This window comes from Lutjanus erythropterus, chromosome 3, assembly GCF_056507025.1.
Source record: "Lutjanus erythropterus isolate fLutEry1 chromosome 3, fLutEry1.hap2, whole genome shotgun sequence".
Lineage (NCBI taxonomy): Eukaryota > Metazoa > Chordata > Actinopteri > Lutjaniformes > Lutjanidae > Lutjanus > Lutjanus erythropterus.
The window spans coordinates 16,437,142-16,460,644 of NC_139319.1; the positions used below are offsets into that span (position 1 = coordinate 16,437,142).

At 40.6% G+C, this 23,503-nt stretch overlaps 1 protein-coding gene across 1 annotated transcript in view; it reads right to left on the minus strand.

Annotated features, from left to right (window-relative positions):
* The window catches only part of cntln (centlein, centrosomal protein), a 132,474-nt gene that overhangs the window by 31,019 nt on the left and 77,952 nt on the right, over positions 1 to 23,503 (minus strand). Inside the window, exons 17-24 of the mRNA XM_084715207.1 lie at positions 21,839 to 21,920; positions 16,996 to 17,077; positions 16,402 to 16,676; positions 9,700 to 9,927; positions 7,566 to 7,663; positions 3,683 to 3,809; positions 2,321 to 2,458; positions 734 to 919 (exon numbers count right to left, since the gene is read on the minus strand). Of these exons, the coding sequence (XP_084571333.1) occupies positions 734 to 919; positions 2,321 to 2,458; positions 3,683 to 3,809; positions 7,566 to 7,663; positions 9,700 to 9,927; positions 16,402 to 16,676; positions 16,996 to 17,077; positions 21,839 to 21,920 (1,216 nt within the window). The remainder of the gene's footprint in view (positions 1 to 733; positions 920 to 2,320; positions 2,459 to 3,682; positions 3,810 to 7,565; positions 7,664 to 9,699; positions 9,928 to 16,401; positions 16,677 to 16,995; positions 17,078 to 21,838; positions 21,921 to 23,503) is intronic.

Genomic DNA, 23,503 nt, shown 5'->3' on the forward strand with positions numbered 1-23,503 from the left:
ACTATGGTGGTTTCATACTTGTAAAACCTAACTAGCAAGCAATTTAAAAATCTGTGACATCATCACAATGTGAAGATTATGGGCCGAGCGCAAACTTGCAGGCAGGGTCATGGGGGAAACACTACTGTGCATATTTAGTGGGCCAGATAACCAGGAAGCAAACCTAGAAGATTTTTTTTGGCTTATGCACCAAGCAAACAACTCTCATTGGACTGAATGGGCACTATCTTTGCATACAATATCTAGTTTATTATCATACATCTATGTTTTCATTGGCTCAAGCAACAGTCAGAGAACTTCTGCTCTATGACACACAATCACAGGCAAACCATCATTATCTGAGGAAAACGGCAAGACTCTGGCACTACACTTGGGGCTTGTGAGTACTTCCTTGGCCACCTGGGTAACTCTGGAAAAGGAAAGTCCAGATCCTAAAGAAAGTGATGTGCACAGAATTGAACCCTGGTGTATCTAGTTGGCACAGCAGCACAAGGGAGGTGTTTTCATTTACAGGGGTCAGCATGCCAAGGCCTCCACCTTCAACTTTTGCTCAGTTAACAAAGCACCTGTATGCCTAAACCCTGCAGATGGTGCACCCACACAATATTATTACAATTCACAGTTGGAAAAACTTGTAGGGACCACACTATACTGATTTAAGATGAGTTCGATAAACTGTCTTAGATGATTGGACTAGACAAACTCTGGACCCTTTGTCTCTTTAGTACAGTACCTTGATGAAAGAATGAAGCTGCTCCAGCTGGGAGTAGGCCTGGCCTAGCTGTCTCTGCAGCCTGTCCAAGGCTTGGGAGCTCTGTTGGGTCAATCCATGCATTTGCTCAGTGGCTGTCTGTTCCAGTGCAGCCAAAGCCTGCTCACTGGCTCCCACACGAGTCTGCAAGGCATGCACGCGCTGCTCCTGTAAAGAATAGTAACAGGAAGAACTTCTCAGCTCAAGGCAAACAATCTTGTTTTGTTTTAAAAGTAGAATAGGGTCTGCAAAGGCCCATGAGACATTTGTGGCAATTGTAGAGTTTTGAAATTTTCTGACTTTGACTCAGTGGTCTGAGAGCAACACAAAAGCCACACCAGTTCCCACCAGGAATGTTCCATTTTCCCCATGCCATCAGGTTTATTTTGAAGATGCTCTTATTACAAAAGATATTCTGAACAAAAGGGATGCTTCTGACAAAATGTTGTTTTTTAGATTATTTTACACTTAGCCTCTCTATATGGAACTACAAACTAAGCTACAAGGGCACCCACAATTCTTTTTTAATGATGTACTTTTTTTTACAGGTTTTGCTTTGTACTGGCAGCCAGAGGATTTACAAAAGACAATTACAAATATTTTACTTCAGACTTATTAAGACAATTATATCAAAAGAAAATCAGGGGAAGGTAACAAACAAGAAAGCAAACAAAAGAGCAAATAAAATAAGAAAAGAGAGCATCCAGGTCCAAATCAATTTTGAGCTTGATTCATCACCGACAGCCAGCTATCTCAGCAGAGGGAATCTTGTACTTTACTTGTCCTTTAAAGTCAAAGTCACACTTTAACCAATTGGATCACACATAAAGAAAAAAAAACACATAAATCAATGAAATAATAAAAAGTGGAAGTAAGAAAATTTATTGACTTACTAATCTACTTGTTACATTGTTTGAATGGATTAGGACCAAAACAAATATTAAGAAAACATAATAAAATTTCCAGATGTCAATTTTTGGTACCAAACAGCACAACGTACAGCACAAAACATCTGGGCTAACATGCCTTCTATCTGATTTCATTGTTTTACAACTTCTAATCAGATTTGTTTTTGTTCTGCTTTTTAACTTCGACATTTGAGTCTTTTTCTGTTGACCAGTGTCAAAAATGCTTGTATAGTCCCCTGATTAAAAGTTGTACTACAATAAACGTAGAAAAGTCCAAGAGGGTGAAACACTCTATGTTCACTGTACATACAGACAGAACTGAAAATTTACAGCTGTGGGGAAGGGATTCATGAGTACAAGTTACTTTTCTCCTCAGTCCTGCAACCTTTCTTTTCTTTCTGCTAATTATGTACTGATAAACTGTGCTCTGACACCATGACGTCTTTTTCCCCTTCAACACAGTGCGCCATGGCAGTGCAGAGGGACAGAGGATTTACATTTAGTATGCAGGTCAGTAACTGAAGTGAAGTCACCACTTACTGTCCAAAGTGCTGTGTCAACAAAACAAACTGTTCAAAACATAAATAGACATTTCTAAAACATTAAAAGTGTTTCACGTGGCACAATTCTAGTGAGAACTGGCAGTGTGGTTGTTTCCTACCTTCTTTTCCAGGTCCTCCTTCAGTTTTGTGCAGGAGGCCTCATACTGGCTTTTCTCTGTGGTTGCAACATTAAGCCTCCTCTTTAGAGAGTCGATGAGGGCTTTCCTGTTGGTGGCCTCCTCTGATAAAGTCTTCACCTTTAGAGTGTTAGAGCAAAGGGAAAACAGCAAGGTAAAAAATTAAGCTGAGCAATGGGGTGGGAGCACTGTTGCTCTGTAGTGATGGAGGCAAAGTATTCTGTAAGTTAACAGTAACTAAAACGAATTGAGAAATTCTGAGCAGTAACTTTATGACTGGTTGCTTGAGGTGCCTAACAATATTTTCACCACATTATTGTGGTATTTTTAGTATTTTAAGGTTAGAACACAGGACAAAAAAGACTGAGCACGTTGAAAACCAAAACTCACATCTTGAACCCTCAAGAGAACATAATCCAAAAGTAAACCACACAGTTTAGGCCAACAAACAACAGAACACCACCACAGAGAACTTTCGGTTCAATTATGTGTCTCAAGATCAAGCACAGGAAATGGAAAAGCAACAGAGAAAATAGTTCCTCCCAGAAAAAGCCTAAATCCAGTCCATATTTTCCTCTTAAATTTTACCGCCCTTCTGCCAAGGAGCTTCAGTCTAACTGGAAGACATGACCATGATGTCAGCTGTGATGTATTGTAGGGTTGGGAGATCAGATAAATATATCAACTATGATTTTATCTTGCTAATTTAAAAGTCTGCCTCCAAAGAACAAGTGGGAGCCACTGCTCAGCAACAGACTCTAATTCAGCAGCACAGTACACACCCACTGAGCCAGAGAATGAGTAGTGGGGAAAAGCAGCAGAACCAGAATATCTTCACATCTAACGTGGTGAATTAAGCATTTATTTCGATCAAACCAGGTGAGTGGCGAGCAGTGGAAAGACCAACCAAAACAGTTTCGGTGAGTTTTATTTTGTTTGAATGAAGTATGTTTTACAATGAATTAATAAGGCATTTAATCTCGTCTTAGTTTGGTAAAAGAGAAAAAATTGGATCCAGAAAGTGTACCGATGTATTTTTCAGTTACATAAGAAATAGAATTTTTTATATCTAGTATATGAATTCTTCAGTTCATCCTTGAGTCCAAGTGGACGTTTGTCATTTGTGCAAAGTTTGAAAAATTCTCTCATGGCGTGCTCCTATCGTGCTCACATGAATGGGACGGACAGATGGACAGACGGACAACCAAAAAACACGGCTTTCGCTGCCATAGAAGCGCAACAATTGGTACAAATATATTTCTTTTCTTTACATTTTGTGAGTTTCTTTTGTTGATTTATAGGATTTAACATATTTCCCAATCATAACGTATGTGTTGCGTCTACCTTCTTCTCCAGCTCCTCCACCTGCCCACGGTAACTTTTCTCCATCTCCTGCAGGAACTTCAGTCTCGTCTTCAAGTCCTCCACCAGCTGCCTTTTCATGTTCACATCTCGCTCTGCATGGCTCGTCCTGGACACACACAAACACAGAAATATATTATGAAGCATAAATGAGGCACTGGCACATACTCACATAGAGCATCTACATAGCAGAACAAATATACACACACAGATGCAGACACACACACACACACACAAAGCTGGCAGGCACAGTGTCCCCATGCAGTGCATCAGGCATGACAGCTCATTATGACAACTAAATACACTGGCATGCTGTTTGGGTAAGTGGGGGGGGGGGGGGGGTGCAGTGAAATAAGGATGCATATATAATTCTAACTGGCATATATTAGAACAAGTGCTCTGGCGGGGAACGCCACACTAAGTGTGACTGGGGAGTCCTTTTTGACAAACGGCATTTCGAATCAGCAGTGACACTACTTGAAAGACTGTAATCAATATTTAAATGTTTATTATTTGCAGCTGAGCATTACACCAGTCACATATAAAAACACATCAGCGGGGGGACCAGCTTGGGAAAAACTGATTATGAAGGGAATACACTCCTAAAAATGTTGTTTGTTTGTGCGCTGTACTGCCCCGATAATACTTCCCTAAAGAGAGGCAGAGGGCTCTGTATTGTAAGCAGTTCATGTCTTAACTGTTACAAACATGCACCACGTGCCACTTCCTATTTTGATAACCTGCTATATTGACGTATTTAATATTCCAGCATTCTGCACAGCCATATTATAACCCGGCCTTGCTTTAAATGGGCTCAGTATGTTAGTATGTTTTATTCTGTTTTCATAAAAGGCAAATATGAGGCATTTTTCATGGTTGTCTATACCTTGGGGGATTAGAACAAATAGAATAAAGATCATAAGGATGCAGTTAATTAAAATGGTTTTAGCTGTGCTTTTTTTTTTATTTCAAAGATGTAGTGGATCTCTTAGCTCCCACATGCATCATGGCTTGTGTGTTTTAAATAAACGGATGACGCAACGCCAGAGCAAATGCTTTCGTGTAAGTAAATGTCCCTGTCTCCCTAGGTGGATGAGTGCCTGAGGGCAGACTGGCTAAATAAATGTGAGCTTGTCCTATTGGAGTGACATTAAATTAAATGAGAGAGGAGTCTAGCCGGGGGTCTTTGGGGGGAAGTCGCGCTGGCTGGTTACCCCATGGATTTGGCCATTAATGAGAAAACCCATATTGAACCTTTCAGATGACTGTCTGGTGTTGACTTAAAGACGGAGAGCAGCAATAAGAGCCCCGGCAGCTCCCTCTGCCCCAATGCTAATGGCAATTAGACCGACAACATTTATTTTAGATGTTCTATTCTTGTGCACCCCAAAAAGAATAGAGGATAAAAAAGAATGAGGGATATATGGTGCTGCTGCCGGAGCGTGTGATCTCTATTTATGAGTGTTAGTGGAAAGAGAGAAAGAGAGCCTCGAACTATATCCCAATCACTCACACGTTTGTTCCCTTTGTTCTGCGCTTGTTGGCAATATTGTTCATCAAACATGCGTGCATTGTAATGATAACAGTCAGTGGTCTGAAGCGTAACAGAGAACGAGAGCGTACATTTCTGTGTATGTTGTTAAGAATGAAGTGCGGGTGGACGTTTCATGTGGCTGATAGACAACAGGGCTAAAGATGAAAGAAGCAGCTTCATAAATAAGGCAGGGCCATAGTGCCGGATATTGACTGAGGACATGCCGGTATACTTTGAAATTCATTTCTTTTTTTCCCCCTTCTCTTCTTTAAGGCGAAGCAGCCTTGCTCCCTGTGTGTGTGCTGAGATGTATATTTCAGAGACGTCTAGACATGTCTTTCATTCTGAGAAGGGGTCCCTCCATGGAGGCAAACGGAGAGGTAGGCTACAAGAGATGGCGAGTTACATCTGTGTGTGTGTGTGTGTGTGTGTGTGTGTGTGTTTGAGAGAGTGTGACAAGAGGCTGAGGCTGTCGTGGAAACTCAGCTGAGGGATGTTCACTCTGTCTGGCTGTGATCCGCAGCGCTTTGGTCACACACACAAACACGTACCCGCTGTGATTGTACACATGCCCCGGATGCATTATTGAGAATGGCGGGCAGAGGACACAGCATACGAGACAAAGAGAAGGAGACAGAGGAAAGCCAAGTTGTGCTTTGTACCCTCCCCTCGGTTCAAAGATGAGATCCTAATGCAGAATGATGATATGCGGTCTTCAAATCCGGACAGTTTCCCTGAGTGAATTGTTTATAGCCATACATTCGGACTACGTAATGCAGTGGGTGCTCCAGTAGGTGAACCAAGTAACTCATTAGGGCTTGTGGCCCACAGGCCAGAGTGATGCTGTGTGGGTTTTAGTGTCATGGGCCAAAATGGTCCCTCCTGCGGCACACAAACAATCGATACACTGCTTTGATCAGCACTCCACATCAGCTACCCACATAAGCAACACAACACTACATGACACACAAGACACCCACATGCACACATGTGCATACACACTAATTCCTTCAGTCGTTTTTTTTTATTCACTCGCTCATGAGAACATGCATAATTTCATAAATGATTCACGCGGAGGAGAAGCTGCCTGAGTGGAGTGCAGCAGCAGACAGAGTGCTGCCACATGGTGGAATCAAACACTGCAGATGAGAGCAGCAGAGACTGTGCAAACATGCAGACACAGAGACACACAGAGACAAAGACAGAGAGACGGACACAGGCAGAAGAAAGGAAAAGTGAGAGCTTTACCGCACTCTTAGAAATGAAGGTGCTAGAACTATAAAGTTTTCTATGGCTTGTCCCCAAAAGAAAACTCTTTTTGGTTAGAACCTTTTATAAAGGCTCCATTTGGAACCCTTTCAGTGTGTTCTACCTAAAACCCGACAATAAAAGGTTATACCTAAAACCATCTGTGAAAGGTTCCGCTCAGAACCCCCTTAAGAAGATCTAAGCCTTCTATGGTGCAATAGTTCCATCTAGAACCCTCTAAGGGGTTTCTATCTGGAACCTTCCCACCTTCTAATGGCACAAACAATAGCCCCCTAAGAATGTTCCACCAAGAATCTTTCTATATTCCAAGAGTTTTATCTAGAGAACACTCAGGGGGTTCTATTGGGAACCTGTTTATATTTCCAAGGGTTTTATCTAGAACCCACCAAAGGAGTTCTATGGAGAACCTTTTCATATTCCAAGGGTTTTATCTTGTAGGCACTTGGGGAGAGAACCTTTTTGTATTCCAAATGGTTTTATCTAGGACACACAAGGGCAGTTCTACCGAGAATCTTTTTATTTTCCAAGGGTTTTATCTAGAACACACTCATGGGGTTCTACTGAGAACCTTTTTATATTCTAAGGATTATATCTAGAACCTAACAAGGCATACTACTGAGAAGCTTTTTATATTCCAAGGGTTGTTTTCTAGAACCCACTCAGGGGGTTCTGCCGAAAAAAACTTTTAATATTCAAAGGTTTTATCTAGTGGACACTTGTCGGTTCTACCAAGATCTACCATTTTATATTATGATACAAAAAACCCTTGATGAACCCTAAATGAAATTCTTCCAGGATTTCAACAATCCTTGAATGACTCTTTCTTCTAAAAAGCACTGGTTCGATGAAAAGCATTTAGAATCCCTTTGCCTTACAAAGAACCCTTGAGAAACCCTTTCTTCACACAAAAAAAAGGGATCTTCAGAAGCAAATGGTTGTGGGTAGAACCTCAGTAATTCAGGAAGAACTCTTTTGGAACCTTATGTCTAAGAGTGTGCTGTACATCTGAATATAAGGAGCAAAAAGAGAAAAAGAACTAATGAAGAAAAAGGTGAGACTAACTTGTCCTGCAGCTGGCGGAGCTTGTCCTCTTTCTCCTGGAGTTGGCCTCGCAGGGCTTTGTTAGCCGCCACCTGCCTTGTGACCTCCGCACTTGCACTCTGGGGGGAGGGCACACGGTGTGTGTGTTTGTTAATGTGTTTGAGTGTGTGTGATGGGGGGGTGGGGGAAGGTTTTCACGACAAGGCTGATGACAGGTCAGGCGCAGCATGCCTCCTCATTATAGTTACAGCGGGAGGGTGGAAGGTGCTAAAAGAGGTTAAGAGGGAAACAGTATTTTTCAAAGTGGATGAGATAAAGGGGAATAATTAGGAAAAATAACAATTTATATAGCTTTTCCACTGGATATATTGGTATGATATATTGAATAAAAAATTTAAGTATCCAGTAGTAAACATTTTGTCAATATTATTAAAATGTCTTGCTGTTTTTATTTGTTATTTCTCTGCATTCTGACATATTAAGACATGAGGCTGCTGATGACAGGTGTGCTTCTGATCATAAGACTGATGGATATTTGAATGTGCATGTTCACTTTGGTTTAAAGGGCCCCATGTCTCTTATGGGACCTGTACCAGTGCAAGCTTTTGACAATGCGCTAACTCAGTGCGCGCACCCCCACAGTGCATCCCTCTCCTCTCCTTTTTGCTGTCACCTGACATGACTTCCTCGGCTGTGTGTAACGACAGCAGCAATCTGTTCTGTGACACTGATGAGCTGACTGTGGAGAGGGTGATAATACTGTGGTACCACTCACACCTTATTCCCTATGATGTAGGGCACGTCTCTACTGCTATTCCCTATTTCTCATCTCTCTGACAGGTACTCTGTAATAAGATCAAATGATAAGAAATGCTAATTCATGTTGAAATCACGTGCAATTTCAGGTGATGTTGAGTGTAAATTGAAAGGCTCAAGAATTTGTTTTTTTTTTAACGCTACATGATTTGAAAGCAAAACCTTGACAGAGTTTCTTTCAGAGTTTCTAAAGTCCTCAAGGACTGCGGGCTGTTCTAACCAGTGAGATGTTAAAGTGACTCAGAAATATCGATATTTGCTAAAATACCATGATTTTTTTTCCAACTAAAAGACAAATCCTTTTGTATTCCAACACTGCTAGGCTGTTTGATACAGCATAATAAGTAGCAAAAAGGCAACAAAAAGGAAATTCAAACTGAAATGTGAAAAATTCATTAACTATATTTTCTTAATTTTGTCCATAAGCTTTCCCGTGCATACAAAAACAAACATAGTGTTTGGACCAAACAATGTTAAAGGGATAGTTCGGATAATTTGGAGTGGGGCTGTATGAGGTACCTATTGAAAGTCACTGTATTACCTAATGTAGAGGGCAGTCAACACACCCCCAGTTTAGATAGTAGTAGTAGTAGTAGTAGTAGTAGTAGTAGTAGTAGTAGTAGTAGTAGTAGTAATGTACTGCTGTAGACAGGGTCAGTGGCAAAATGTATTTCAGCCACTTAAAAAAAGGCCTAACTCAACCAGACTCCATTGGTGAGATCAGTAATTTTACCACAGAACACAAGCGTTGCCTGTCTACTGATGCCTCAATCAGTTAGTTTGTTTGTGTTACTGTGTAGCTTTGGCATATTAAAAGGCTGGTTCTGATTCACTGAAGACACAAAATAACACAAACAACCTAACAGATCAAGGCAGCGGTAGACCAGCACCTCGAGTGTTCTGTGAGGTAAAATTACTAATTTTGCCAATTCCATCTGGTTGAATAAGAAACAGCAATATTTAGAATATGTAACAGTGGTTTCCCATTGGAAAAGGCTGCCTTGTTGGCAAGGTACCTCTTTGCTTCTCCAAACTGGACTGGCATCTACTGTGGATAATTCAAAATTATATTATCAAATTAAAATTATAACAATTAAAGTACCTCATACAACCCCACTTGAAATAAAATCGAACTATCCCTTTAATACTCTCAAAATTTTCTTGGTTATTTATGGTATTATCCACTTAAGCTTCATAGTGCACAAAATTGGAAATGAACATGATGCTCAGCACCATCATCCTATTAAGAGATTTATCTAATAAGGCGTGCACAATAAGACAAAGCATGAGGGGCAATTCATTAACCTCGGAGTTCTGCTCCAAACTTATAACCACTAACCTTAAGTCTAGCCTGAAGTTGTTTGACCTCAGCCCCCAGGGCCTCGAGGGCAGGATTAGCTGGGGAGGGCATGTTCCTGCCCTGGCAGGTGGAGCACTCTATGCTTACTGGTGCAGTTGGTGGTGGTGGTGCAGTTTGCTGGGGGAACGTGATCTGCCTCCACTGCTCCAGCTCCATCTCCAGAACCTTTTTCTGCTGCTCCACACCAGCCAGGTCAGAGGTCAGCTTCTGCAGGTTGAGCGACAGACAGAATTGGTGGGCTAGGCAACTGCTGATGATGCTACAACTAAAAACAAAAGTTTTTTCCCCACTGTTATTAAACCAAGGAAACCAATACTTCTGTTATAGGATGGGGAGAGTTAAAAACAGGGTCCAAAACTTGACAGGTGAGTTGACAATTTAACAGCCCGTTTTTTTTTTTTTTATAAAGATATATTTTTTTATTAAATAATTACTTCAAGTGTTTAATATGCAAGCTCATCTTTAGCAACACCTAAAAGCTACTACAAGGAACTTTCAATATTCTGTTGATTCTTGAGACCCTTGTGGACAGAAGCAGCAGTGATTCCACTATAATATCCACAAAATACAAGATCAAAAATAAAATTAAATGAAGAAAAATATCCTCCTTCTTCCTTTTAACTGGCTAACTACGACTCAGTGTAACTTTGCCTGTAAAAATGTAAAAAGTGGCAGGTATTGAGAATAACTATATTGAAACAGATGATCTTTTTGCAGATGTCTCATTAACTTATGCAGGTCATATAGAGGATTGAGACGGTTTCATAGTCAGTTAAAAACTCCTTGTAGTAAGTTTAAAGAGAACATAATAAGAAGGTAACACTGAATTGACAACTGTTATTCTGAACTTTGAAGAAATTTGAAGAAAAAACACCATCAGTGGGTTAGCATGGTGGAAAACAATACAGTATATACTGTGGTTTTCAGGTTCATATTTTAGCCAGGATTTCTTACTCCTGTGCTTTTCACCTCTTGCACAAATGCAGACCTCCATGACTTTTCTCTTCATATTTCTCTTGGCCTTCAGGATTCATTTCTGGTGGTTTGACACCAGGAATGCGTCACTGCATTTCTAATAACATGTGTAAGGCATTTTGTAAAACACGCCAACATGGCCCCAGTTGGTGACCCCAATTCAATTTTTTCACCAATCCAAAAATCTCCCTCATTAAACACTTGGCAGGTGTTAATTTTGGACCCTGGATATAAAGTAATGGGACACATTACATGTTGCAACATGAATTAATTTTAACTTGAAGAAGTTTGAGTTAAACCAAATTCCAGCTTCCCCTGCTTTATAAAGCAAAACTGTATTATTGCTGTAAAGAAACTGACTTAAGTAAGTTTTCATTTTAAATTCACATTACATGAATATGATTAACGCAGACACAAAGTAAACACAATATGTTGGAAATACTGTATGCATTCGCCACAGGAGAGCTGCAGGCTCTGCTTTAATATCTCAGCTGTGATAAATCTCCTTTTTTATGCTAATTAGGAGACAGATTATGCTGGTGCCCGGTCAATAGGGCCTAATTCTCACAGTGATTGGCATGCATAATAAAGCCATCCTGCAGAATCAGAGAGCACTTTGGGACGGAGGGAGTTCAGCATTTGGTGAGTGGTTGGGTTTAGTGTGATGAACGATAATGGCACGAGCTGATCGTGTGCAATGTACAGTGTATCAATGATTCTAAACATAAGCATCTGAGGTGAACACTTTGAACCACATGAAAAAAAGCTCTTTGGCTACTTATTAAGAAAATATGGGGCAGACACACATCTCTGTAAGTTTGGTTCAATACTGCCACAATTAGCTGATGTGGTATCATTTCAAACATCAAGAATGCTTAATGGCACAAATAGGAGACATGATACATGAGGATGTATGCCGCTCACATGGTGTAAATGCTGGGACACACACACATACACACACCCAAGTGAAACCGCAGATTCCCCGGGGGTTGCTCTCTGCTCTGCATACATGGAGGTTATTGATATCTGGTTGCTGGCTGACACCTTTTAATAGAATCCCTCTTGTTTTAGGTTTCCTCTGCTCTGTTGAAGACGCACACGCCAGATCCCCAGAGAGAGCGGGAGAGAGGGGAAGAAGTAGGAGGTGTACACTCTCAGAAATAAGGGTTCTTCTTGAAGAGATGAGGCTCAACCCAAAACCATTTTTAAGGAACCATTTTTTGAATAAACAGTTTGTCAGGTGTTTTTTGTAAAACTAAGGGTTCCATTAAGAACCCTTTTGGAAGAAAGAGTTCTTGAGGGTTTGTTAAAATCTTTGAAAAACTCCCTGGCTGGATTCTAGATAAAACTCTTGGTATATAAAAGGGTTCTTGGTAAAAAAAAAAAAAAAGCCTGGGTGAGTTCCAGGTTAAACTCTAATATGTAGAACCCCCTGGGTGGGCTCTAGGTAAAATTCTTGGAATATAAATGGGTTCCCAGTAGAACCCTCTTAGTGGGTTCTAGATGAAACCATTGGAATTTTAATGAGTTCTTAGTAGAACCCCTGGGTGCTGTTCTAGATAAAACCCGTGGGATATAAATGGGTTCTTGGTAGAACTCGGCTCTTCGTTAACATCATCAGGAAAGGTTCTGGATAGAATCCCCGGGGAGGGTTCTGGGTGGAAACACTACACCATAGAAGGATCCTCTCTAGAACATCTTATAGGGAGTTCTGAGCGCAACCTTTCACAAATGGTTCTAGGTATAACAATTTATGTCGGGTTCTAGGTAGAACTATCCGTTCCAAGTGGGACCTTTATAAAAGGGACAAGCCGAAGAACCCTATATGGTTCTAGTTACATCTTCTATTTCCAAGAGTGTAGAGAGAGAACAGAGGGAGGAGTAGAGAAAGAAAGTGAGGCTGCAGTGGCAGTGGAGCACGAATTAAGAGTGGCATTGATGACACTTCCTGTAAGACAGGCTTTGATTTCACAGGCCATTTTCAGCCCTGCTGAGAGATGACACTGACATGGACTGATGTACTGGTTGTCCATTAGGCTGGAAGAGAGGACACCTCTCTGAGTAGTGGTCTCACTGATGCTGCTCCAAGTGATACCCAATCATTAGCAGGATAAATAAGGAAACAGGCTGCTGAAATAGCCACATGGCCCAGAACATGTGCGAATGCATGTAGTCACACATGCACGCAAACAAAAATCTAACTGAATTTGTCAACATAAATCAGCGGAGTTACTGAAACGCTTTCTATTCGTCCTGCTGGCCAGACTTTTTATGTGATCATTAAAATTCAAATAATGTCTGAAGCGTTTTAAGTTCAGTCAGTTCTGTCTCTTGCACCCTCTAATCCTGTGATAATCCCAACCCCTTACATGTTAGAGGAGGGCAGGACACTTCACACGTAAAGAGATAAGGCCGGTAAATTCGAGAGGCGATGTCACAGTACACCGTAAAGTCAACTAAATGGGGAAGTAATGACTGAGTGAGGTAGATAATCCAAACAACCAAATGATCCTGTATTTGGGTGATACGCGTGACCAGCACATTTCGTCAAGAGCCAGACTTAGTAGAATTAGGAGGGGATGCTTCACCTGTCACCTGAAGTTTTTTTTAAGCTTCTTATGCCACCTTAAGGAATAATTACAGTTTATTACAACTTGAGTATTATTTCCGTACTTTTGGACCACTATTTCATCACTAATAAGAACCTTCAGATCTAGAAATAGTTGCCATATTACTAGATTGTAAAGTTAACTGTTTAGATATAGGAATATGGTAACACCACTAGAAGTGAGACAGGACCACAAACACGACTGGTCAGATTATAAGGCCCTTTTTAAAACAAAGCTCTCTGTTAGACAAACTTATTTGAGTGAGTAAATGCAGGTGAATCTTTTAAATGTCTACCACAGTTCACAGACTGAATTCCTGTTTCAACCTTGCCCTCAAGCATTTGCAGTAGTTGTGAGCACAAACTTTTTGTGCGTACTGAGGAATCATTACTGACATCACCGAGCACTCTCTGTGAGTTTTATCTTCAGACAGAGTGGTTTAGATCACTGATTCTCAAAGTGGGGTCCATGGCATGTGTCTGTTTTTGACAAAAGGGTTCATAGTTCAACAGATAATAATTCCATTTTTAAATCTAAAATAACTTATAGATTACATTCTTATCTAACAAATCCATAACTGTTAGAAATAACATTGTAGTGGTCAGTCAGAGTTCAGTAGTTACGAAAATGGACAGATCAGCTATGGCAAAAAAAAAAAAAACCTATGATGAAGTACAGAAATACAATGACGGGTGCCTCCAGTATGGCTTTACTGAATTGGATGGGCAGCTGAAATGTCTTATATGACTGAACTGATGTCAGTTACATTATTTTACAGGTTTTCTGTGTTAACATGGTGCAGATATTTTTTATACATGTCCAAAGTCTATTTATTTCTTGGCTTTGTTAAATTCTCGATTGATCGATTCTGATTGGTCAATGACAGCATTCTCCGGTCTGTTATTTCTTTATGGCAGACTGTTGCTATGTATAACAGACCATTGTTAAGAAGACCATACCGTTGCTATGGACACAGTTCTGATCAGATCACTCTCTGAAGGAGAAATAAAGTCACTGTTAAATCACTAAAATAATTTTATAATTTATAATTTGCGTCAAATTATTGATTTTTTTAGTACACTACCATGTAATAAGCAGGATAATGTACAGTGAGCAGGTCATTATTGTGATTTGTTCTTTCACATAGCTAAGACTACAGAAGTGTAACAACTGGTCTTCCTCAAAAAATTCCAATGGACAAAAATGAGCAGGTCTCCAGTATATTTTCTATCTTGTGAGAGAAGAACTGAGAATGTCTGGTTTAGATAATCTGGCTAAACTGTTGGTTTGTTTACAACCTGTACGATTGTCTGACTGCTATTATTTGCCATGTTGGACTTTGGTGAAGCGATAGTTCCGTGTTCCCAGATATCATCTCACTTTAATGAGTTTAACGTCATCACAACTGACTCAAATTGTAATAAATTGGAATCATCCTTTATAAGACAATTAGTTGAGAAAAATGGGGAAAAAGTACACATCCACAAATGTGGATGTGCAGGTGCAGGTGTGGGTCTGAGACTGAGTTGTTAGTCATTCTGTTGCTGATACAGACATCTGTGTGGATAGCATGGTGCAGGTGACGGAGTGATGAAAGTGTCACCATGCTGTTGAACACATGTTCGCCTCAGGCTGGAACATGAAGAGCTGAGTGCAGCATGACAAAACACATCACACCTCTCTTCTGCAGGTCCACTCCTCTGTCATGTTATAGATTAGAGAGCAGCAAAATGCTGTTTAAAAAGCGGCTATTAAACGCAGCTATTAAGACATCTGGACAATAAAAATCCAATCTTGTACAAAGAATACAGAGGAAAGGGGAATAAAAAAGAGAAAGCAAGTAAGAAAGGAAGGAATAAGGAAATAAGACTTAATGATGTAAGGAGGTGAGGAAGGAAGCAACAAGGGAAGGACAGAATGGCCGAAGGATCAGGAGACAGAGCAACACAAACAAGTTTCTGTGAAACTGCCATGCTACTTCTCACATGATGGCCCCTGTGGAGGCTGTCCTAAGCCAATTACAAGCAGAGAGTTTTAGTTGGAGAGCTGGCCAGGACCGGCTGGAACGAGCCCAAAGTCCATCACCTCTTGCCCTTTCCAGAGAGGGCAACAAGACCTGGCTTTGACCAGTCAGTCGGCTCCAACTTTCTCTGGTGGAGTGCCATTAATACTGCAGGAGGGGAGAGGAAACAAACAGGAAGACAACAATTCCCTCTCTGTCCGCTCATTCACGCAACAGTGTGTGTGTATATGTGTGTGTGTGTGGGTACACATGTGCCTTTACTGCTGTGTCTGAGTCTAAGGTCTCGTTGGGCTTAAGCAATCAGATGCCTGGGTGGGAGCACAAGGGCCACTTCCTAGGTAGCAACACTATGAGGGCTGCACTCTGACCTGTATGTACAAGTCCAACACACTGCATCTGTACTATTCTACACAGTAAATATACACACACATGCCCCTAATCAGGTGTCCAGTGGGCCCTCGCTGCCTGCTGCTATGTCTGAATAGACTGAAAGAAGTCTCCTCCTGCCTGTCGGATTAACGACTGTGTCTGTCTAGGTGTTGGTGTGAGTGTGTCTGTGTGAGTGTGTGTGTGTGTGTGCAAGGAGGCCCTGACAGGAAAGATACTGTTTAGGGCAAAAGTGCTTGGTGTTTTATTTATAGTCTATAGTAAGTCTAAGAGTTTCCTACCTGGAGGCAGATACTAAATAACTAAATGGATGTGTGGCAGCGGTCACCTTGTGTGTATCTGTGCACACAGGTGGAGAAATGTAACTGCGAGTGACACAGATTGTTGTGGAGAAACTGGCTTGTTGAAACATTCAGCGGGACGAGACAACAGCAGAGTCAGAGTGAGGAAAAAAAAAAGAGAGATCCTCCTCCTCTCTAGTGCACTGTGGTGCTGACCTCCACATGCGAGTGTAGGCCTGTCAGCCACACTTATTAAGCATGATAAGGGCAAAGGACCTGCTACTGCTGCTCTCTCAGCCCCCAGTAAACACAAAAGAACCACAAAAAGAGAAGACAAAGACAGAAAAATAAGAAACTTCCCAACACTTTATAACACTTTTCTCATCTCCCTGCGGTTTTTTTGTACCTGTGTGAGCTGCTTGCTGCTGCAGAGTTTCTCAGTGAGGGAGTTGAGCTGTGCCGTGATCTTCTCGTTGGCCCTTCGCAGCTCTCTGGCTGAAAGCGCAGCATCTTTCCTGGCACTTCGCAGTATGTCGATGTGACGCTGTAGGGACTCTATGCGCTGCTGCAGGGAAGAGGAGGAGGAGGAGCAGTGCCGGGTCTTCATTAGCATCCTCTTCCTCCTCCACCTCCTTTTCTCTCCTCTCGTCCCTCGCTCCCAGGGCTCATGCTGTTCCTCGTCTAACAGGAGGAAGAACATGCAGGCACCTCAGAGTTGACAACTGCATAGAACAAATCCCTATTTAGAAGCTACTGCTGGGAGTTAACAGGTGTATGTAAAAGTGATGATTAACATTTTCCATTTATAACCAATTCAGGAGTGTCAAGCTGTAAAAAAACAAACAAAACAAAAAAAGCGCCAAGCTTGTTAACTTCTTAGATACGTGTTTCAGATCGACAGCATGTACACACATATATTGAGCTTTCTTCCTGCTTCAGTAAATAGTCGATTAGATTTTTGTAGTTTTGCATGGGTGCAAAAAAGGAAAATTTGTGTTACCTTGGGCCAGAACATCGGCTTGTTTTCTGTTGGATTCTGCTGCTGGTGCCTGTGTGTTTGAGATCAGTGAACACCTGTAGAACTGAAAGAACAGAAAAGTGTGACACAGAGATGAAAAGCAGCTCTTAAATGTAACACAACCGGTTGAGATGTTGTGCTTCCTGAGATTCAGCTCATAGAGCAGGACAAATACAAACGGATGAAAAAAAAACAAAAGAAAAACCTCAATAAATGAATGGAGAAATGATGAAAGACAATTCCACAGAGGATGTGTGGGGTCACTGAATGGTGTGATGAGCATGAAAATGAAGTAAATCATATGCTATGGCCTTCACAGTCACCAAACCCAAAGATGTTCTGAATTCTGCTCCCATTTTTTCCTTCCCAAATATCAATTCTGATACCTGAACGTTGCATACCAATCCAGTACCACTGTGTTAAAACTAAAATTTGAGTTCTTACAAATATCTCTGATTCCAGCTTCTTTCCAATATTTTCTATATTCAAATGTGAATATAGTTTCTTTATTCCTTTATGACAGTAAACCAAATATCGTTGGGTTGTGGGCAAACCAAGACACTTGGGAACATTTGGGAAACAGTGATAGACATTCTTCACCATTTTCAGACATTTTATGGACCAAAAAAGTAGTTGACTGATCAAGGAAATAATTGACAGATTAATTGACAATGAAAATAAATGTTACTCGCAGCCCTAGTTAAAAATATGTTATTTTTTTAACAGCTGTATACTACCGAAGGCCTTTGCACACCAAATCCATATTTCAGAAGTGTTTTTTTAATGTGTCATAAAGATCTTTATGCACAGACACCTTACACAGTGCAGACCTACTACACATTTTTCTTTTGAAAATTCCATCCTTTTTCAGACTTCTCAGTGGATTTTTCAGTCCATATTTAACATCTGAGTGCAAATAGCAAGAACTATATAATGAAAATAAACAGATTTAAAATGAAATACTGATCACATGTATGTTATATTCTGACTATATATGTTATTATGTCATCAAAGAATTGTCAGAAAATCGATTTCTTCCACACAGGAAGTTGGACAATCTTCCACTGTTAAATATCTGCACAAAGAGGAAGTCAACTAACTGGTGTTAACTCTACTTATACTATTTTCACTTTATGTACTCAATAAATAATATTTTATTCTTCTCTGCATACCTTTTGTTTCTTTTATAAGTAAGAACCAAAAATGAGGTGAAAAGAATGTAAATAATTTAATGTTCACTGTGTCTGGGCAGCCTTGTTTATTCATTGTGTCCATGAATTTTTTTCTTTTTTTTTTTGTGATGCTATGTATATTATTCAAATCTAAGAAATCGCTGCATTTTGTTGGTCATGTTTACTTGATAGAAACTTGATACAATATTTTTTGAATATTGTATTTGCATCTTCTAACACAACAATCACTGCTTTATCATTTATATTCATTTCTAGTGTGTTTTCTAGTGTCTTTCTTTTGCAAATAAATATAAAACTATGTTGGTTGTGGATGTCTGGATTTGGTACACACAGAACTGTGAGAAGCCAGCACACTATACTTCTGTCCTTGCTTTTGACGACATCAAGCTCACTGTGACCCACGTTCGCTCACACAAACGTAAACATTGTGGCTGGTCTACCTGCTCCAGATGCCACAAAAAACAGTCTGCTTGCCAGATCAACTCATTTCTAAAAATTATGAATTTTAGATTTTAGAAACCAAAACAGCTAATAGTTGGAAAACACAAATAATTTCCATAATCTCTATTTTTTTCATACATATCCATACTTGGAAATGACTAAAATCAAATTGCATACTGCGCTGCAGCCCTGACAGCCAGTTCAGTGCATGTTATTATTCCACGCCTTCTCTCTATAGTTTCCTTCCTCGCTTCTCCCGACTGAAGGTACATCCTTAGCCTGTCGCCATTTCTTGCCTTTTACTCTGTGGCTATTTGACGGGGCTGAGCCGTCCTCCATCTCTGAAAGCTGCTGACTTCATCCTCTATTTCATCCTCCTCCTGTAGTCACCATCATTCACCCGATGCGATAAAACACAGAAAATCAAACCTGTTCCGTAAACTTTAACAATGAACGGATGTTTTGGAGTGTCAAAATGTGATTGACACATGAGGAAGTAATTTAATTTATTTTCAAGTTTGTACAACTTCAGATTAAAAATATGGACTTGAAGCGCAAAGGTCTTAACCTTGTATGGATAAGACATGATTGCTATTGACGTCGTTGGATTCTGCTGCCGGTGCCTGTGCATTTGAGCTCAGTGAACACCTGTAGGACTGAAAGAGCAGAAAAAGTCGGAGACAGAGATGAAAAGCAGCTGTTAAATGTAACACAACCGGTTGACATGTTGTGCTTCCTGAAACGCAGCTCATAATGACACTGTGATCACAGGGAGTGCTCAGTTTAACGCGACAAGACAAATCACCCTGCGCTTTAATAATTCACCTGAGCGTGTTCAACCGACTTCAACGTGAGCGCTCCTCAGTGCGGATATTACTTCTGACAGATGCTTGCAAATAACGCCTTTGTTCAATCACTGTCTCAAAGCCCTGATTCACTCCTACAGTATGACGTGTGTGTGTGTGTGTGTGTGTGTGTGTGTGTGTGTGTGTGTGTGTGTGTGTGTGTGTGTGTGTGTGTGTGTCTGAGAGTGTGTAGAGTCATTTGCACTCCTAAGTGTGTATGTGTGACACCTCCCTACTGCACCATCGTTTGTAGCGACATCAAAGAAGCCCCCCACCACCATCACAAGCACACCCCTCCTTCCTCTCTGCCTGTTTCCTTTGTATATGGGGTCAGGTAGGATTTGATCAGTGCCAGGTTTGATCACACGGTGCCTCGCAGAGAGAAGAGCCGAGTTGAACCCTTTGGTTTGTGACATAGCACGTCGTGAGGGGCCAGGGCTGTCATAGCGATGAGCCCAGGAGGAGCTGATGGGCACATTTAGCGGATCTGGAGCCGGGAAACTAAAGGGGATCTGAGAGTAAGGGCCCTGACAGCTCCCTGGCTACATGTACAACAACAGCCCCTCTCTTCTTCCTCTCCACCTTCTTGAAAACAGAAAGAGACGAGAAGAGAGACAGAATGTCTTTAAAGGTCCCCCCTCTTTCCTCTCTTCATCTCTCTTCTTGACGGACATATCTCTCTGGGGTCTGGAGCTGCCATGTCCTGCTGTGAAGTGGTTAGATGTGGACACGAGCAAGGGTCCAGGCCTATTGATTTCATGGTGTGGAGAGGAGAGGGAAAAGAAGGAGCACCGACAACCACACAGAGGGAAGCCTTTGTGAGTGTAAGAGGAAAGGGAGTGGCCAGATAAGAGATGTATTGTGTGGCATGGACCCAACAAATACTACATGATGACTCATAATTATCCATATGTTTATTAATCACTTAAATTTCAATAAAATACTACCTATGCAGATTGTTTTTGTGCCTTTTGCGCTTTTGTCATGGAATAAACTTCAGAACACACTATAGCTTAATGACTTTATCTACCTGAGTTCAAAGCTCTGAGAAAAAAACCTGTAACCGAAGAGTGCAACTGTTATTCCTAAACATGATTTTTTATTATGTATCTGTTGTTCTTTGTCTAGTTTTTCTCCATTTTTAACTGTATTTTGTCTGTTTTTGAGACACTATTTTATAGTTTTTGTGACTTTGTAATGTGTACTCTCTTGGGCAGGTTCCCTCTATAAAAGATCTTTTAATCTCAAGGGACTTCTTGTTTAAATAAAGGTTAAAGAGTAAAGAAATACAAACAAAAATTTATGTTGAAGAATGGCTGTCTCATACAGACATATAAGATGCCAACTACAAAGTGGTATACGTGGTATGAAAAGACATGAATTAAGACACACTTTCTTCATCATCACAATACAGTACTACTCGTTTCTTTTCTACAACTCTAACAATCATCGTGTCAAAATAAATCTGTAGACACTGAGAACATTTTAGTAAATAGTTCATTCCTTAAATTACTTAAATTAATCATGTGTTTCTATAGCTATAGTAATGCGGCTGTAAACAACTGTGCACATAATTCAAATTAAATTTAACTGTGCTTCTACTTCTGTGTCTATATAATCTTTAATATATAAGGAACTATTTACTCTGAACATGCTGAAATTGCCAGACTAATTCACAATCTCTGAGTTCATTTTTGAATTGTAGGGCAAAATGAATCTGGATGCATGTGGACAGAACGAAAACCAATCAGAGTAACAAAGCATGTGATGTAGCGCTGAGTTAAAAAAAATGCAAGCTGGGGTGTTGCTTGGTTCAGTTTCAAGCGTGAAAAAAATGGCGGCCTGGTGACAAAATTCCACAGATTACACCTATAGTACACTAAAATGTGTTTCTGAAAACATCTGAGGAAAGAAACAGGCAATGCAGTAACATGGTCAGCACTGCCTAATTTGACAGTTTTATCTGAGTTTCATGAGCTTGGTGCGTTGCACTTTAAATGTGTAACGACACCGACGTGTAACTCTGCAAATCTTGACCAGTGATGCTCCTCTGTATCTAACACGCCCCATATTAAATAAATGGTTGTGACTGGACCACAGAAGAAATCTGTCTGATGTTATGATGGCCATTTACCATTAGAATAATGGCATATTTAAAACAAGCCTGAAAAAAATCAAACAAAACCTGTACACACACTCAAACTATTCAGTTTGGCTATTCACATAAATCTAATTAAAATGTTACTCTTGCAGATGTAGTCACACCAGCCCAATATTAACAGCTAACCATGGAGGTCTATTCCTTTTTATAATCCAACAATAATTAAAGGATGAGGGTGGACCAACCTTTCTGTTAGCGTGTTGTCTGTAAGGCGTTATCCCTGCGGGCACACTGTTGAGACTGTCTGAGTACTCTTCACCACTGTCACTGCAGAGAAAAGTAAGAAGGATTATTACAGGCAGATTGAACCCAAAACCTGGTTCTGAAAGTACCACCGTTGGACAAAAATCCAATTTAACTTTTATGGTTGATTTAGTTGACATCAAGAAAAAATATGTGCATTTCGCCCCCCCCTTCCTTCCAACAGAAAATCAATGTCCCATCCAATTTCTGAGCTGGAAGTGTAAATGTGGGTGTAAATTAAGTGAAAAGCTGCAGTGTCTGGTGCTGATGGTGAATGCATCAACATGTATGAGAGCGGCTGTGGCCTTCATTAGCCCTCTGTGTGTGACAGACGTGTGTGAGAGGCACGGCTGAGCGGAGCCAAGCAAAGTTGCATCTGATGGACACACGGTAAGGGCTTCCTGAGACACACACACATACACACACTTGCTCACACACACACAGGTTTATTGACAGTGACCTTTGACGTGAAGGTGGAAGCCAGTGACATTTACGCTGGCGGGTTTATTAAGGTGGGGCCTGGGAGAAGCAGCGGCGGTAAAGACCACAGAGAGAGGATCTAACTGGAACATGACAGGGCTGGGGGCTAGTTAGGGTTAAACCTGGTCGGGAAGGGGCAAAGGGACTTGCTGAGGATAACTAATCCCCACCACTAAGACCAAGGTTACATGCTGTTGATGAAAAATGCTGTCCGTGTCACGCTGGTGAGACATAAACAAGTCTTAAATTTAGCTTAATGAATACAGTTCTGAAGTCATCTAATAATTAATTTGAATATTCTTTTCCACTAAATACACATCACATTCAGATTCAAACAGACAAATACTACACTTGGAATAACACTCTGTCACTGTAACTATATCCAAAGGCTATCAGCATAAAGGACAAATACAAATGGCTGAAAAAAGTTGAAGGAAAAACCTGAATAAATGGAGAAATGATGAAAAAGACTTCCATTAAGGACATATGGGGTCACTGAATGGTGTGATGAGCATGAAAATGAAGTGAATCACACACTCTGTGGCCTTCACAGTCACCAGATCCAGAGATTTGATGCCAGTTTTTCCTTCCTATTACCGATTCTGATACCCGAACGTTGCATTCCAATCCAACACCACTGCATGAAACTACTACTAAAGACCTTCACACACCAAGTCTGTGCTTTTCATATGTTTTAAAAAAACAAATCTAATAAAAATTTTAATGCACAGAAATGTTACACAGGGATTCAGATGGCTTTTTTTTAAATTCACCCCTTCTTTCTCATTTCCTTCTTTTCTTCTCTCCACTGGAGATACATCACTAGGCTGTCACTGGCAGTGTTGGGAGAGTTACTTGGGAAGTGTAACAAGTTACCTTTTACTTATTACTCCTTTACTTGGTGTCAAAGTAATTACTTAAATTACTCGTTACTTTTATACCCTGTTGGCGGCCTGCTACTCATACCCATCATCCTAAGATAGCCTACTTTGGTCAAAAGTAACTCAATACCTCAGAGTTACTTGAATCAGTACCTGTAATATAATTACTGTTTTGAAAATTGTAATCCCTTACACTACTCTACTGCCCAATACCAGATGTAAAAAAAAAAAAAAAAAGTCAGAAAA